Below are 16,392 nucleotides of genomic sequence, written 5' to 3'. Positions count from 1 at the left end.
ATGGTGCGAGGAGAATTGTAAACTTTTATGTTGGTAAGTTATTGGAAACCATCGAAAGATTTTAGGCATGGAAGTGATGAAGCTGTATGTGAATTTTAATGAATTAGTGAGTCAGCCAGTGTAGAGAAGGGACTGTAGGATGTAAGACTGAAGACAGGATAGCCATTTAGGATGCTGAACTGAGTGAACAGTTGGTAAGAGAGGCCTCTCTCTTGTGCTGCCCTTCAAATAAAATCTTTTTAAAAAAAAGTATATAAAAGAAAAAAGGGGGAGAGGGAGCCATGTATACACACAATTTGGATGCATTTCACAAACACAATGATAAATGCTATATGATCACATTTATATGAAGTTCAAGGACAGTATGTCCAAGTGGATGTTTACAAAGGTCTTGTGCAAGGATTGATGATTAATATTGTACCAGAATGAACAATTTATTCAGGGTCAGGAAAATTAAGTTGTGGGTTTGGAGGGTTTCTATCAGGTAACTTTTTTTGTGTCTTATTTTGAATTCACGGCTGAATCTTGGTTTTGTAAGTCTTACGTTTCTGTTTTGAAATCTATAGATGGGAACATTTTTACTTCTGACAAATAAGGGGACACCACAGCCCAGGCTTGCGTCTCTGGTTGGCCAGCCAGTCCTTACCTCTAGATTCCCAGATGGAGGACTGGCCTTTCTGGCACAGCTGCTGAGGCCCACACAGCTTGCCTGTGAGAAGCAAGTGTGCTTCCTGGTAGACACTTTTAATCTGTGTCTCTAAAATACAAACACACTGATTTCTGTGTATTGGGTTAATCTCCCACTGTAATCATGCTGGGCATATATCTTTGGCTACACACAGATGAACGACCTATGTTTTATTTTTCTATCCAGTGATGAATAATAATGAAAATTTTGGATTCTGCCATCTTAGTATTATTCCTTGATGGAAATAACTTTGTTTTTAATTCATATGATACTCATTCATTGTAAGATCAAAATCATTTAGGAAAAGGCAAAGAGCAAATATGTCTTAATATCTTGCCACCATAGATAAGCAATGTTACCTTAAGGGTGACATTCTTCCACAGTTCCCCTAGGAGAGTTTTATAATTTTATAAAAGTTGGGACCATCCTTGTTGTTATGAACCTGATTTTCTCTCAGCAATAGATTTAATTTCTGCATCATAATTATTTAAACATTCTCCTACTGATTAGCATTTAGTATATTGGTATTATAAACCATACTATAAAAAGGTCTTGTGACCACGTTTTTTCATATCTGGTCAGTTATTTCCATGAAAGAATTGCCAAAGTGAAATTTCTGAATCAGCTCTTGAGTAGCCATTGCCTCTGAGCATTTCCAATCTAACTTTCCTACAAATAGGGTGTACCTATGTGGTCACTTGTGGTGTTGACCAAAAGGGTCCATTTCCCCACTATTTATGTCTGTGTCCAACACTGTCTTTAAATCTCTGCTAGTTTGGGCCAGCGCTGTGGCGTAGTGGGTAAAGTCACCACCTGCAGTGCCAGCATCCCATATGGGCACTGGTTCAAGTCCCGACTGCTCTATTTCCAATTCCACTCTCTGCTATGGGAAAGCAGTGGAAGACAGCCCAAGTCCTTGGGCCCCTGAACCCATGTGAAGTTCCTGGCTCCTGGCTTCAGATTAGCACAGCTCGGGCCATTGCAGCCATCCAGGGAGTGAACTAGTGGACAAAAGACCTCTCTTTTTCTCTCTGCCTCTACCTCTCTGCTTTTCAAATACATCTTTAAAAAAAATCTCTGCTAGTTAACCTCTTTAGACTGCATTTTCTGCATCTGTAAAATGGAGATCATAGTACTTGCTTTACTAGGATCCTTGTGCTAAATGAAGTTATGTAGATTAAGTGCTTGGGATATTGCTTACCTCATAATAGCTACCCAAATATATATTATAATTTTTATTTACATTTCTGATTTTTAGTTCATTTACTTTTTGATGTATTCGTTGTCCATTTGCTCCTTTTCTGAACTGCTTGTTCATTCATAAGGATTAGTGAGCAACCCTGCCTTGGTCTTTCCTAAGTGGGATGGCAATAGCTGTTCATCAGAGATTGGCAAATCTTTCCTGTTGAAAGAATGATGGTACATAGTTGGCTTTTCAAACACTGCATATCTTTAATTAACTAATTAATTATATTTGAAAGGCAGAGAGAGAGAGAGAGAGAGAGAAATCTATCAGCTGGTTCATTCCCCAAATGCCCACAATAGCTGGGGCCAGGCCAGCTAAAAGCCAGGAGTCAGGAATTCAATCCAGGCCTCCCACGCAAGTGGCAGGGACCCAGCTACTTGAGCCATCACTGCTGCCTCTCAGGGTGCGCATTAGCAGGGCCTGAAACCCAGGCATCCATGTGGCATCTTAACAACTGTGCCAAATGCCAGCCTTGCAATCTCTTGACAATTACTCAACTCCTCCTAATAGTGTGAAAGTGGCTAAAGACAACATGAAAGTTTGTGTGCGTGTGTGTGTGTGTCCTGATCAAACTTTATTTACATGAACAAGTCGGCCAGATTTGGCTTGTGGGCCATAGTCTGCAACCTGAACTCTAGCGTCACCATTAAGCCTGAAACCATCATAATATAAAAAGTGTTTTCCTGACTTACTAGGGCTTTTTCTTCCTGAAGTAATATAATTTATCAGCTTGCTTCTCATTAATTATTGACATGACTTTTTTTCAATTGCCTGATTAAAATGGAGTATTGTAATTATAATGTCATGATCCTGGAGTGAATGTTTCCAGTCCAGGTGTACTAGCTGAACTGTCTTTACTGGCAGTATCTGACTCGCAATTTTTGCATCATTTTTCCTGAAAGATATTGGCCTTTAACTTCTTTTTTTGGGCTCTGACACAATGGTGTCAAATGTAAATGTCGGCTGGCGCCAATGGTTCACTAGGCTAATCCTCTGCCTGCTGCACCAGCTGCAGCGGCCATTATGGGGGTGAACCAATGGAAAAGGAAGATCTTTCTCTGTCTCTCTCACTGTCCAATCTGCCTGTCAAAAAAAAAAAAAAAAAAAAGTAAATGTCCAGGCTTTTACATGTTCCGGAACAGCTATGTATCCAAGAGTTTTCTATGTCCTGAAGGGTGAAAAAAAAAAAATCACTGGTAAAATATCTTGGGCTTAGAATTTTTTTTGTGATGTAATTATTTAAGAAAATTTTCAATGTAATCTAAAACTTTTAGTTAATTTACGTTTTCTCTTTTTCATTCAATATTAAATTTTTTAGGATTATAACCATTTTCCCAGAAAACTTTTCACCTAGTTTTTTCAAGTGTATTAACAAAAAATGTAAAAACTTTTTGATATTATTGCTTTGCTCACTTTTCCTTCCCAATGCTGTAAATTTCTATGTCATTTTTCTTATGTTAGTTTGGAATTTCTGTCAGTCACCTTTTACCATGTATTTTTTGCTTTTATCCTTCCCTGTTTTGCTTATAAATAATTTTTCTCTAACTACTTTTTTGATCACTAGATTAATTTCTATTTCTCCTTGGTTTCTGCTACAACACTGAACCCATTTTAAAAAGGTTTTATTTATTTGAAAGAGAGAGATTTTCCATCTGCTAGTTCGCTCCCCAAATGCACACAACCAGGGCTAGGCCAAGCCAAAGCCAGGACCCTGGAACTCACTCCTCATGTCCATGTGGATGGTAGGGACCCGAATATATGAGCCATAACCTGCCACCCAGGATATGCACTAACAGAAAGTTGAGTTAGAAGCAGAGCAGGGCCTCAAACCCAGGCCTTCTATATGAGATGTAGGCATCTCAAATAGCATCTTAACAGATGTGTCACAATGCCTGCTCTTTTTTAAAATGCTGATTTTCATTTTGTTTGAAAGGCACAGAGACAGATACACAGGGAGATGGGTATCTTCCATTTGCTGGTTCATTCCCCAGGTGCCCAACAGTCAGGGCTGGATCAGTCTGAAGTGAGGAACCTGGAACACAATCCAACTCTCCTACACAGAAGACAGGGACTCAAGTTTTTAAGCCATCACTTTCTGCATCCTAAGGTGCAATTGGTGAATCCAGGACTCAACCCAGGCACACCTAGTATGGGAGGCCAGCATCCCAGCTGTCGACACCAAATGACCACTGCAACACTACCAGTTCAGATTCACATCTGATGTACATGTCTTTGTCTTTTAATTTATTGTAAAACTATAGCAATTATTCTTGACAATTATAGCAATCTTGACTGTGAGAAAGAGATAAGTCTCCCAACAGTCTGATTCTCATGAAAATTGGTTACATTAATTTCTCTTTCCTTCTAAGCATACAGAGTCTCTTTGAACCCATATAAAAGCAATGAACCCAAACACTGTGGCACCAATGTCTTCACTAAGAGATGGCTCCTGAGGCTTTCTGGTGAGGGCCCAGGGAGACAGCCACTCTGCAGCTCCTTGCCCTGCCTCTTACCTGCTGAGCCTGGCGTCCACGCCTTATGCAGGCCAAGGTGTTCCTCTCAGGCTTCAGCAAGATGATGTAGCACTTGGGGAGGAAAATGCCACCCAGCAGCCCTGCAGTGGAGGCCAGGATGGAGAAGATCTCCACGGCCACCGTGGACTTGCCCCGGGAACTGTGGTACAGGGGCAGGAAAGCCGTCCAGATGCTGCAGAACAACAGCATGCTGAAGGTGAGGAACTTGGTCTCATTGAAGGCGTCGGGCAAACCCCTCGCCAAAAATGCCATACAGAAGGTGGCCCCTGCCAGGACAGCCAGGTAGCCCAGCATGCAGTAGAAGCCAACACCAGAGCCCTCCTGGCAGTAGATGACAACCTGACTGGGCTCTGACGCCACGTCTCTGTGTGGGAATGGTGGGGAGGTGCCCAGCCAGACCCCACAGAGAACAACCTGCACCAAGGAGGCCGTAAGGACCACCGAGGAGGAGGCATTTGGCCCCAGGCACACCTGGACCCTGACTCCTGGCCTGATGGCCCTGAATGCCAAGACCACGGTGAGGGTCTTGGCCAGGACAGACGAGACAGCCACGGTGAACACAACAGCAAAGGTGGTCTGGCGAAGAAGGCAGGTGGCGGTGGTCGGGCGGCCGAGGAAGAGCAGGGGACAGAGGGCACAGAGCGCCAGGGAGGTGAGGAGTGTGTAGCTGAGAGCCCTGTTGTTGGCTCTGACCACAGGTGTGTCCCAGTGCTTCAAGAACACCCCGAGGACCAGCACAGCCAGGCCAGCCAGCAGGAGCGCCACGGAAGCCAGCGTGAGTCCCAGGGGCTCATCAAAGGCCAGGAAGGTCTCTGTCCTGGGCAGGCAGCGGTCTCTGGTGGGGCTCGAGTACTGCTCCTTAGGGCACAGAAGACACCTCTTCATGTCTGTGGAGACACACACGACCCCACGTCTGCAACACGGCAGTCATGGCCCCAGCCCTGTGGAGGGAGGCTCCCTATGCACCAAGCAGCTCTCTGAATGTCTCACATACACTGAGAGATCTATGAAGTACCCCTAGTTACCCTGCTGAGATGGGCCACATTAGAGCCTGACACACAGGGAAAATGCACACCCCACACTAATTTGCTTTTAATTTGATTTTTTAACAGTTAATTTTTTTCAAGTACTGGCAGTAACTGGTTCTAATTAGCAATTATTATGGGCTGAGTTGTGTTTCTCCCCCACCCCGCCTCCCCAAATTCCATATATGATTTGGATGTGGTTTGTGCCTGAGGGTTTATGTGCTAAAAGTTTCGTCCCCACTGTGACAATGGCAGGAGTGACAGACACTTCAAGGTGGAGGGCCTTGTAGGGGTAGCACTAATGCTTGGACTGGATAACACAGTCCTCAAGTTCTCGCTATAAAGAGAGCACAATGGTTGCCTCCCCAGTCTCTGGCTTCCTGTCTCATCTTGTGACCGCTCCCTCTCCCTGTGCGCCCACCATCATGCTATCGGCCATGGGATGCAGTCAGGGGGCCCTCACAGGAGCTGACACCATGCTCCTGTACCTCCAAAGCTGACAGCTAAATTAACCTCTTTTGGGGCCGGCGCCGCGGCTCACTAGGCTAATCCTCCGCCTAGCGGCGCCGGCACACTGGGTTCTAGTCCCGGTCGGGGCGCCGGATTCTGTCCCGGTTGCCCCTCTTCCAGGCCAGCTCTCTGCTGTGGCCAGGGAGTGCAGTGGAGGATGGCCCAGGTGCTTGGGCCCTGCACCCCATGGGAGACCAGGAAAAGCACCTGGCTCCTGGCTCCTGCCATCGGATCAGCGCGGTGCGCCGGCCGCAGCGCGCCGGCCGCGCCGGCCATTGGAGGGTGAACCAACAGCAAAGGAAGACCTTTCTCTCTGTCTCTCTCTCTCACTGTCCACTCTGCCTGTCAAAAAAAAAAAAAATTAACCTCTTTTGGTTATTTTGTTATAGCAGCAGCAAATGGACTAATACAAGTCCATAGCCCCCAGTAAGCGCCTCAGAGTGTCACTGCATTTGCAGAATTGGAGGTGAGTTAATTAAGGTCAAATGAGGTCATTAGTGGGGACCCTAAAGGAATATGGCTGACATCCTTATAAGAAAAGTTTGAGTCACAGGTAAGCACAGAGGAAAGACCTGAGAGGACATAGTCAGAAGCCAAAGAGAAAGACCTCAGAAGAAACCAACTATGCTGGCACTTTGACCTCGGATTTTCAGCCTCAAGAACTGGGAGAAGATAAATTTCTGCTGACTAAGCCACCCAGACTTGGGCATTTTATTATGATAGCCCTGGCAAATTAGCACAATGGTTCTCACCAGCTCTGCCCCCTTCCTTTGTGGATTATTTAAATTGCAGCTCCAAATCACAAGAAACAGCAATCTCCTACCCAGTGGCTGGTGATGATGGCACCGTGGCAGATTAAACAAGAGAGCGAGAGACCCCCTCCTTCAGATGCCCTCATCCAGGGAAACTAAGTTTGTTACCTCACACTGGAAAGGCATTTGTAGGTATGATCAGCTAGGGATCTTGAGATGGAAGATTACCAGTGTTACCCCATGAGCTCTGAAATGTGGGAAAGGAAGAAGAGAGGAGGTAGAAATGTGGCAGGAAAAAAAGATAAGCAATCTGAAGCCCGAGAGGGAAGAGATGCCCTATCAGGCTTGGAAGAAAGGGAACAGTTTGGCAAGGAAGACAGGTGGCTCCTAGAAACAGAATGACCTCCACTAATGACCCTCGAAGACATGGGATTGTGGATGGGCACTGTGGCACAGCTGACATTTGAGAAGCCTGCATCCCATAACAGCATCCCTGGGATTGAGTCACACTGATGCTTCTGATCCAACTTCTGGCTAATGCACACCCTGGAAGGCAGCAGGTGATGGCTCAAGTACTTGAGTCCATCACATCCATGTGGGAGACCTGGATGGAGTCCTGGGCTCATGGCTCTGGCTTTGCCTAGAAACAGCTGTTACAGGCATTTGGGGAGTGAATCAGGGGACAGAAAATATCCACCTATCTATCCATATCTATCATCTATCTATCTATCTATCTGTCTGTTGCCCTGCTTTTCAAATAAACAAGAAAAAAAATTTTAAAAGAAAGAAGTAGGGACCTGAGTCCCATAATCACAAGGAAATGAATCAACCTACATGAGTTTAAAGCATATTCTTCTCCAGGACCTTCAGTAAGAAGCACAGCTCCCAACACCTTACCTTTAGCCCCATTACACCCTAAGCAGTGGATACAGCTGAAGTGCCCTGTACTTGCTCCTGACCTATAGAATGGGGAGATAATAAATGTGATCTTGTTCAAAGCTGAGGGCTCATGGTAACTGTTACACTAACAAGAAGAAACTAATTTAGGACCAACGAGGCATGGCTTGTACTCATCATAGGAGTGTGTACTGGTGCAAACACCAGCACCTATTAAGGCTGCATGTTGGGGCTGGCACTGTGGCATAATGGGTAAAGCCGCTGCCTGCAGTGCTGGCATCCCATATGTGCGCCAGCTCAAGTCCCAGCTGCTCCACTTCCTATCCAGCTCTTTGCTATGGCCTGGGAAGTCAGTAAAAGATGGCCCAAGCCCTTGGGTGACTGCACCAGTGTGGGAGACCCGGAAGAAGCTCCTGGCTCCTGGCTTCAGATCGGCCCAGCTCCAGCTGTTGCAGCCATTTGGGGAGTGAACCAGCGGATGGAAGACATCTCTCTCTCTCTCTCTCTCTCTCTCTCTCTCTGCCTCTGCCTCTGCCTCTTTGTAACTTTTTCAAGTAAAATAAATAAATCTTTAAAAAAAAAAAAAAGGTTGCCTGTGTTAAAGGACAGCAATACCACACCCAACATGTTGCCCAAAGTCACTGCAGCACTGCTTATTACAGGCCCACCCAGGAAACTCACGCAAGTACAATGGATGCAGTAGTCATGACATGATCATATTGTGGGGAACTACCTTGTGTAGGAAGATCTACAACCCCATACAACTGCTGGGATGAATCTCACAAAGACAACACAAAAGAAAAGAAAGACACAAAAATACACTCACTGTGCACCTCCACTTATGGGAGGCTTAAAAACCGGCAAAACTCAAATGCCTGTAGAAGTCATTATGGAGATTCCCTGGGAGGGTGAGAATGAGGTGCTTCTTGGGTGAGTCATGCTATTTCTTGACCAGGGCTGGGGACGTGGAGTATTTGCTGGGTAAGATCCATGCATGTGTCTTTACCTTACACTTCACAAAACAGTTACCTAAAAATAACAGTCAGAGTTGCTTCCTGGCCAGCACTCCCATGTTCAAAGTCCACAGAATAGATCATTCAACAGCTCTCTGGACTGGGAATTTGAGAGACTGGAAGCACTCTGACGGACCCTCATAATTCAGCCTCCATGAGCCCTCACCTCTTTGGTCTGCAAACTGTCCCTCGGGGCAGGGGCTGCAGTCGAAACAGCACTGAGGGGCTCCCTGTTGGGGAATCTGGCTGAATCCTGGAGCACAGCTTCTGCTGCAGACAGAGCTGGGGACCTAGGAGATGAGCAGCGGTGCCGTCAGCAACCAGTCCAAGGGCAGAGTACAGGTCCTGTCCTGAACCAGCACAGTTTCCTTCCCACTCCCAAGATGAGGCTCCTTTCAGTGGAAAGACGATCTCAGCTGCATCAGAGAAGCAAGAGAGGCGCTCACAAGTGGCGTGAATGAGGTAAACCCTAGGAGGGGATGCACCTGACTCACCTGATTAATGATGGGAACACTTAATCTCGCCACATGAACTGGCACCTTTCGAGTCACCCTGAGACTCCCACATCAAGATTATAGGTTCCCCACCTACACAGGACCTGGAAAGAGACAGTTCTGCCTCCTTCAGCCCATCTCCCACCTCCAGGCCATAGTCACGGGGAGGAAGGTGGAGGAGAGAAGGCGCAGGACAAAGAGTGGATTGTCAGCTCGCCTGCTCTCAGAAGTGTACACAAGGCCTGCACTAGCTCAAGCCGAATGAAAAGGACTTCGAGAGAATCCTCTGCCTGTGTTCCCTGGATCTGAGAGATCCAGGGATGCTGGCTTGACTCTCACTTGAAAAATACTAAGGCCAACCCTGAACAGACAGCTGCCAGAAACAAAAGCAAGGTTGCACAGGAGGCAACCTCATGTCCATTGATGGTGGCCAGAGGTTGATTCTGAGAGCCAGAGGAAACACTTAGAAATACCCATCTCAAGACAGCAACCACATTTGTTAAAACGGTAATGCCTTGTAGATATTCTGAGATTATGTTTGGTGAAGTGTATTGCTGTCTTTCCAGGTACCTTTTCAGCTCTTCATTGAGCAGATCCCTGAGTAAGACGTGAAAAATACTCTAGAAGAAATTCCTGATATAGCCTCTGATTCAATTTCAATTCAATTCAACTGAATTTCTGAATTGAAATAGGTCTGACATTTTCATTTTTGGTGGTGAGCTAAGACCCTTTTCCCCTCAAAGAAGGGTTTAGTGTGGCTAAACAACACGGCCGAGTCATGACTGCCCCGTTAGAGCCACATCGACTTTGTGCATCACACAGGGACAGAAGCCACTGGCGTCTGAGTTCCTTCTGCTCCAGAACACCAGGACTGAGGTCATCCATGCACACAGGGAGCTTACCTGGAGGTCCTCCTTCATCAGGTGGACAGTCATTCTCTTCTCTGAAGTGGCTCCTGGGTCAATCACGCCTATGTGGACAAAGCGGAACAGGCCATTGGCAGTCTTCTGCCCATAGAGAATGTCAAATTTTGTAAGTAAATCTCCATTGGAATCAAACATGATCTCTTTCCCATCAGGGGTCTTGAAATGCACCTTTCTGAGGGGATGAAGAAGCTGGGAGAAGGAAAGGTGACATTGTAGAATTGCCAAGGCCAGAGCTTGGGGTGTGTCTCAGGCCACTGGCCACTGCAATGAGCAGGTGAAACTCCTGGCAGGGCCAATGTATCCCTGAGGCACAGAGGCAGAAGGCCTGTGATTTTAGCAAGGGCTTATGGAAGTGTATAAATTTTAACTTCTTATAAAAGCACAAAAAAACCTAATAAAATAATAATAATAATAATATATAATAATGAATCTATCCAAGATTGTATTTATATTTATATAAAGGCAATCACAAAATCAAATTTTCAATGTTTTTCCAATGGACAAAAGTCACCGCGCAGCCCTGGCTCCAGCAACCATTTGGCTGTGCACTCCCATCCTCAGCCTTCCCATCACATTCTGAGTGGCATCCAAACAACAGCAGGGCCTACCCAGACTGTCCCCTGCCCAGCTACACATCCTGATCCCATACTCAAGTTTCCCACGTGTTCTGCCACACACTCCTCTTGCATGTTCCCGTGCTGGTGCCTCCACACGTGCTGTGCTGCCACGTGGAACCCATTACTCTAGTCCACGGCTGAATCCTCCTCGTCCTTCAGGCTGAAGTTCAGGTACCTCCTCAAAGAGATTTTCCCTGACTTTCCCATCACTCCATCCACTCAAATCTTCAAAGCACAGAAATAGACGTAGCCCAACCTATGGATTTTTAATGTCTCCCCCTGTTAAAAAGTCAACAAATATCATTGTCTTCCCTTCTCACAACCAGAGATATCTTGGGTCCTTAGAGTAGCACCTGGCACAGACTAGAGGCCCAGGTCATCTGAGTGATGTTAACAAAAACACTCCCATCCCCTTCCTTGGCCTCAGGCCTCTATGATCATCTCAATACCCAGGAACACATGCCTTGAGAGATCCTTTTTATTTTATTTAAGATTTGTTAGTTTGAAAGGCAGAGTGACAGAGGAAGAGACACAGATCTTCCATCTGTTAGTTCACTTCCCAAATAGCTGCAATAGCTGGAGATGGACCAGGCCAAAGCTGGGAACTGGAACTCCCTCCAGATCTCCTACATGTACTTGAGCCATCACCTGCTGCCTCTCGGAATACACTTACTAGGAAGCTGGATCAGAAAGAGAGCAGCTGGGATTCAATCCAGCCCTCTAACACGGGGGCTGGCATCTCAAGTGGAGGCTTAACCTGCTGTACCACAACATCTGGCCCAAGGGAGCCTTTTTCAGCTCTGGGCCTAGGCTTTCTATCTGTGACCTGAATGGGCTGGAAAAAGACACCTTCTTGGCTGTCTCCCTCTAGTACTCTCAGAGGGCACTGGGTTAGAGGCTGTGTGGAAACTGCATGCTTAATGATGAAAGTGAGAAATCCCAAGTGTCTAGACACTTACAGTGCTCAGAATAGGCCAGCAGCTTGTAAGAGGCTGGAGTTCCCACAGACTTCTGGGCCCTGTCAAAATTGCCAAAGGGGACTACTGCTGACAAGGCGTTTCAGGATGACTAGGAAGGCCCCATGAGGCATCACTGCCAGGTACATGGATGGGAGCACAGCAGTGTGTGACTGAAGGCATTGGATCGAGGTGGGAGAGGCAGGTTTATGTGGTTGGCAGTGGTGGGCAAGGTCTCTAAGATATGTCAGTACAGAGAAGATGCTTAGCAGGGTGTGTCTTTGTCTACAATGCTGGAGGAGGAGAAAGGCAAAAGGGGACTCTGGGACCAGGAGCACAGAAGGCCCTTCCAACATTTACATGGGAGGGGGCCCTCACTGGGAAACCCTCTCTGGTGCAAAACTGAGTCATACACATAAAGCACAATGAGAAAAGTCAACAACAGGGCTGTCTATCAGATAAAATCTTTTGCAATCTGAATTGCAGAAAAACAGCATTTTTTCTTCAGTATAAGGATGTCTCATGCAATACTGGAGACATATATACACTTAAAATTATTTGCTGTTTCTCTGAAATCCCATTCCAAACAAGTATCCAGCATTTTATTGGCTGATCTGGCACCCCTACATGCAAATGAGGTGTCCAACTAGAGAAGACTGAGGAAATCCTTTTCCCACCAAGGCATCCCTGAAGGATGGGTTACAGAGGTGACCACCCCAGGAGTGCTCTCTGGGCAGACACCTGCTGGTGCTGTTCCTGCAGACAGGTGTGTGATCACCCAGTGGGCTCACTTGTTTGAGATGGGGTTCTGGGTCCCCAGGTGTGCAGAGAATGGAGAAATTTACTCCTCAGTTGGATTTTCTGCAGTGGCTTGAGTTATAACAACAAAAGAATGCAGCTCAGTACCTACTATGAGCCAGGCCCTAGCCTAGGTGGGTGATATATTAACACATCAATCCTCACAACATCCAAACAGGTAGAACGTCTCTGTTTTATAAAGTAAATGGGGCTTAGACGCTAGCATAAACACACTACTCACCAAGGGTAGGGGGACAGCGAGCCAGCATGTCTACAAGGCTACCTTCCGTCAGCAGGGCCTGGGTATGTCCTGGGATCTACCACTTCATCTTACTGTGAGATGAGTTTACTGGAATTCATACGTGAAAGTAGGGTTACCAAATAAAATAAGGAGTGCTCGCTTCGGCAGCACATATACCAAATAAAATAAGGAGGCTCGGTTACACTGGAATTTCAGATGAAAGATAACTAGTACATCTGAGAAGAATTTGGGACATATTAATGCTGAGAACTATGTGTAGAGTACCTGAAATTCCAATTTAAGCAGGCATCCTGTGCTTGCTGAACAGAGCAACCCCACATGGGCATGACTCATCTGCGGTCACACAGCTAAGGAGTTCTCCAGAGTCCTCATGCAGGGCTCCAGTTGAGATGCTCTGAGCAGTGAGATGGGGCCTCCTTGCTGGTTCTGTTCCACTCTGCACATTGGACGGCGAGAGGCACCCCTGGAACTGCCCACTCCCCTCCCTTCTCTCTCACCTGCCAGGGCTGGAAGTGCAGAGGGTCTGCACATGCCCCATCCTCATGCACACAGTCCCCCAGGGCCTGCAGGGCATGGGCAACGCTGTAGACCGCAGAGTAGGCCACGTCCACTTTGCTCACTTCCTGGAAAGGGTGCTCGTGGCCTCGCAGGCTCTCATTCCCAGAGCACAGCCGAGTGCTTCCCGACGCTGTGCTGTTCCTAGGCGGCCACTTGCATCCAAACGTGACCTCCCAGAACCTCTCGATGAAGGCATCCTCTGGGGTCCGGCTGGGGTGCAGGCGAGCGAGGAACTCGGGGAAGCCGAGCGCCTGGCTGACCTGCAGCATGAGGCCGAACGAGCCCTGCAGCACGCGGGAGACGCCGGGCACTGTCAGCGCCAGCCCCAGGTGAAGCACGTCCTTGCTGACCCACACCTGGCCCGAGACGCCGACGCCCTGCAAGCCCAGCAGGAGGAGCTGGAAATTGGAGTTGCTCAGGAAGACCAGCACGACGGTGGCCGTGCAGCTGGCCATCTTCTGGACGAGGGCTTCTGTCTTTTCCAGTGACTGCTGGGAGGGCACGTGGAGGTGGAACTCCAGGCAGACGCCTGCCTGGCCCAGCTCCCGGGCGACCAGAGAGCTGGCCTGCTGCCCAAAGTCATCGTCCTGGGCCAGAATGCCCACCCAGGACCACCGGAAGTGGAGCACTAGCTGGCTCACCGCGTGGGAGGACGTGAGGTCACTGGCCCGGGTCCGCAGGAAGGAAGGGAACTGGGCCTTGTCGCTGAGGCTGGGCAGTGTGGACGAGTAACTGACCTGCAAGGGAAGGAGCCGTGGTGAGAGCTGTGAGAACCAGGAATCCTGGCCCTGAGCCTCAGATGTGATGGAGGGCAGGTGGGCACAGTGAGATCAGAACGAGGGTGACCCACAAGGCCAGCTCCATCCTGCCTTCCGTGAGCACCCTCAGCCCTGAGCAGAGGTGGCAGGCCCCGGTTAGAGCAGAGCCTGGACTGCAGTCTCTTCTCATGGACATCAGTGTCTGCTGTTCGATCGTGGGGCCTGGAGCCTCTCCAGCATTAGCATGAGACCCCACCAGGGGCACCAGAATGCACATTTTTGAGAGTCTCACCACTCTGTCTTCACTTTTAAAAAAAAGATTATTTATTTATTTATTTGAAAGGCAGAGTTACAGAGAGGCAGAGGCAGAGACAAAGAGAGGTCTTCCATCCGATGGTTCACTCCCCAGATGGCTGCAATGGCCAGAGCTGGGCCGATCCGAAGCCAGGAGCCAGGAGCTTTTCCCGGGTCTCCCATGCAGATACAGGGGTCCAAGGACTTGGTCCATCTTCTACTGCTTTCCCAGACCACAGCAGAGAGCTGGATTGGAAGCAGAGCAGCCGGGCCTCAAACTGGTGCCTATATGCCAGCACTACAGACAGCAGCTTTACCCGCTATGCCACAGCACCAGCACCTAAGTCTTTACTTTTGAGAACCACAGTCCTAGCCCACCACAGAATCATCTAAATTACACTTTGAAAACACCTAGACTGAACCCTCCTCCTGTCCACACCATCAGGAGTGACATAAATCTCACTCTGGGCAGCACTGTCACACAGCAGGTTAAGCCACCACTCACCACAGCCGCACCAGTTTGGGTCCCAGCTGCTCTCCTTATGGTCCAGCTCCCTGCTGATGCACCTGGGAAAGGAGTGGATCATTGCCCAAATACATGAGCCCCTGCCACCAATGTGGGAAACCCAGATGTAGTTCCAGGCTCCTGGGTTTGGCCTGGCTAGCCTTGGCTCTTGGGGCCATTTGGGGAGTAAACCAGTGGATGCAAGACGAATATGTGTTTGTGGTGTGTGTGTGTGTGTGTGTGAGAGAGAGAGAGAGAGAGAGAGAGAGACTCAATCTTTCAAATAGATACATGCATCTTTAAAAATAATCTCTCACTCTCATTGTAGGAGAGTTTGCATGAGGGTTTTGGAGATAAATCTCTATGAATTATGCAGCTTCCACCAAAATGCCCAGGTAGGATCTCCTGTTCTTGTGCCCCTTATTGGCTGGTTAAGCTCCAGTTGTGTCTCCTCTAGGCACCTGAAATGAGACCCAGGGGCAGTTAAATTTTACCTCCATTCCTCTCAGGGTCCTCCTCTTTTGCCCCCAACAATCTGCTTCTTGGCCAGCCTCAGTTCTGACTAGCTTTGGCTTGCACAGAGCAGACCAGTTACTCTGTACTGGTGGCAGCAACGATGCAGAATATGTTCCTGTGGCCTGGTGGTCTGAGCAACAACAGAGAATTTGGTTTGCCAACTTTCACTTGTTTGTAGATTTGTTGAGGAGGAAAAGAGATGTGGACTCACACAGCATAGTGTCTGTGTTTGGGTTTGACCCCTGGAACCCTGTTACAGAACGAAGTGGTTCACTCTCCTTGTCTGGATGCAAAACATTCTCTGACCACCAGAGGGCAGTGATGGAATGGGTTATGTAAAGCTCACGCTGTTTATCTCCAAAGGCTCTGATGTGACTGGTTTCTACAGAGGCTGACTCTGTCTCGTATAAGCAGGGCTGCCAGATTTCACAAATAAAAATACAGGATATCCAGCTAAATGTGAATTTGGTGTAAACAATGAATAATATTTTAGCATGTTTCATGGAATATTTGGGATAAACATACTAAAAATTAGTTGTTAATATGAAATCCAAATTTAACTGGGGATCTTGTATTTTATCTGGCAATCCCACATACATATGAAAACAAGAATTTCTTTGAGCTGTGTTCAAGACATGGAGTTTCTATTCCTGTTTATGTGGTTCAATCTGAACAAAAGAAACATCTTTAGAGAAACCTCCAAGTCAGAAGCACCTTATGTAAAAATTCAAGTTTAGGTGATCCTTGGACAAATCTGATTGAACAATTTGGGGTTAAAAACATCAATGGGGGGGCTGGCGCTGTGGCACAGTGGGTTAACGCCCTGGCCTGTAGCGTCAGCATCCCACATGGGCACCGGTTTGAGACCTGGCTGCTCCACTTCCGATCCAGCTCTCTGCTATGGCCTGGGAAAACAGTACAAGATAGCCCAAGTGCTTGGGGCCCTGCCCCCTCGAGGGAGACCTGGAAGAAGCTCCTGGCTCCTGGCTTCAGACTGGCACAGCTCCAGCTATTGCAGCCAATTGGGGAGTGAACCAGTGGAT

At 47.6% G+C, this 16,392-nt stretch overlaps 1 protein-coding gene and 1 long non-coding RNA gene across 7 annotated transcripts in view; both read right to left on the bottom strand.

Moving 5' to 3' along the window:
* Positions 1–322: 322 nt before the first annotated feature.
* Positions 323–16,392, bottom strand: part of LOC100352972 (vomeronasal type-2 receptor 26) — a 30,058-nt gene continuing 13,988 nt past the window's right edge. For 3 of the 6 annotated variants that reach the window (XM_089319861.1, XM_089319860.1, XM_089319862.1), the window contains 4 exons: positions 13,216–14,013; positions 10,062–10,274; positions 8,832–8,955; positions 323–5,355 (listed from right to left, as the gene is read on the bottom strand). In XM_089319861.1, coding sequence (XP_089175987.1) covers positions 4,370–5,355; positions 8,832–8,955; positions 10,062–10,274; positions 13,216–14,013 — 2,121 coding nt within the window. In that variant the 3' untranslated portion in view covers positions 323–4,369. Of the gene's footprint in view, positions 5,356–8,831; positions 9,082–10,061; positions 10,275–13,215; positions 14,014–16,392 lie in introns of those variants that run through there. The other 3 variants (XM_089319865.1, XM_089319864.1, XM_089319863.1) reach the window with 3 other exon arrangements.
* On the bottom strand, positions 14,339–14,968 carry LOC149120681 (uncharacterized). Its single transcript, XR_016225117.1, has 2 exons — positions 14,834–14,968; positions 14,339–14,574 (listed from the first exon to the last, which is right to left on the bottom strand). It is a non-coding gene; the product is annotated as an uncharacterized LOC149120681 (long non-coding RNA).

Source organism: Oryctolagus cuniculus, chromosome 18 (assembly GCF_051225735.1).
Source record: "Oryctolagus cuniculus isolate XC-2025 breed Fujian yellow rabbit chromosome 18, ASM5122573v1, whole genome shotgun sequence".
Classification (NCBI taxonomy): domain Eukaryota; kingdom Metazoa; phylum Chordata; class Mammalia; order Lagomorpha; family Leporidae; genus Oryctolagus; species Oryctolagus cuniculus.
This window is presented reverse-complemented; position numbering and strand designations above follow the sequence as displayed.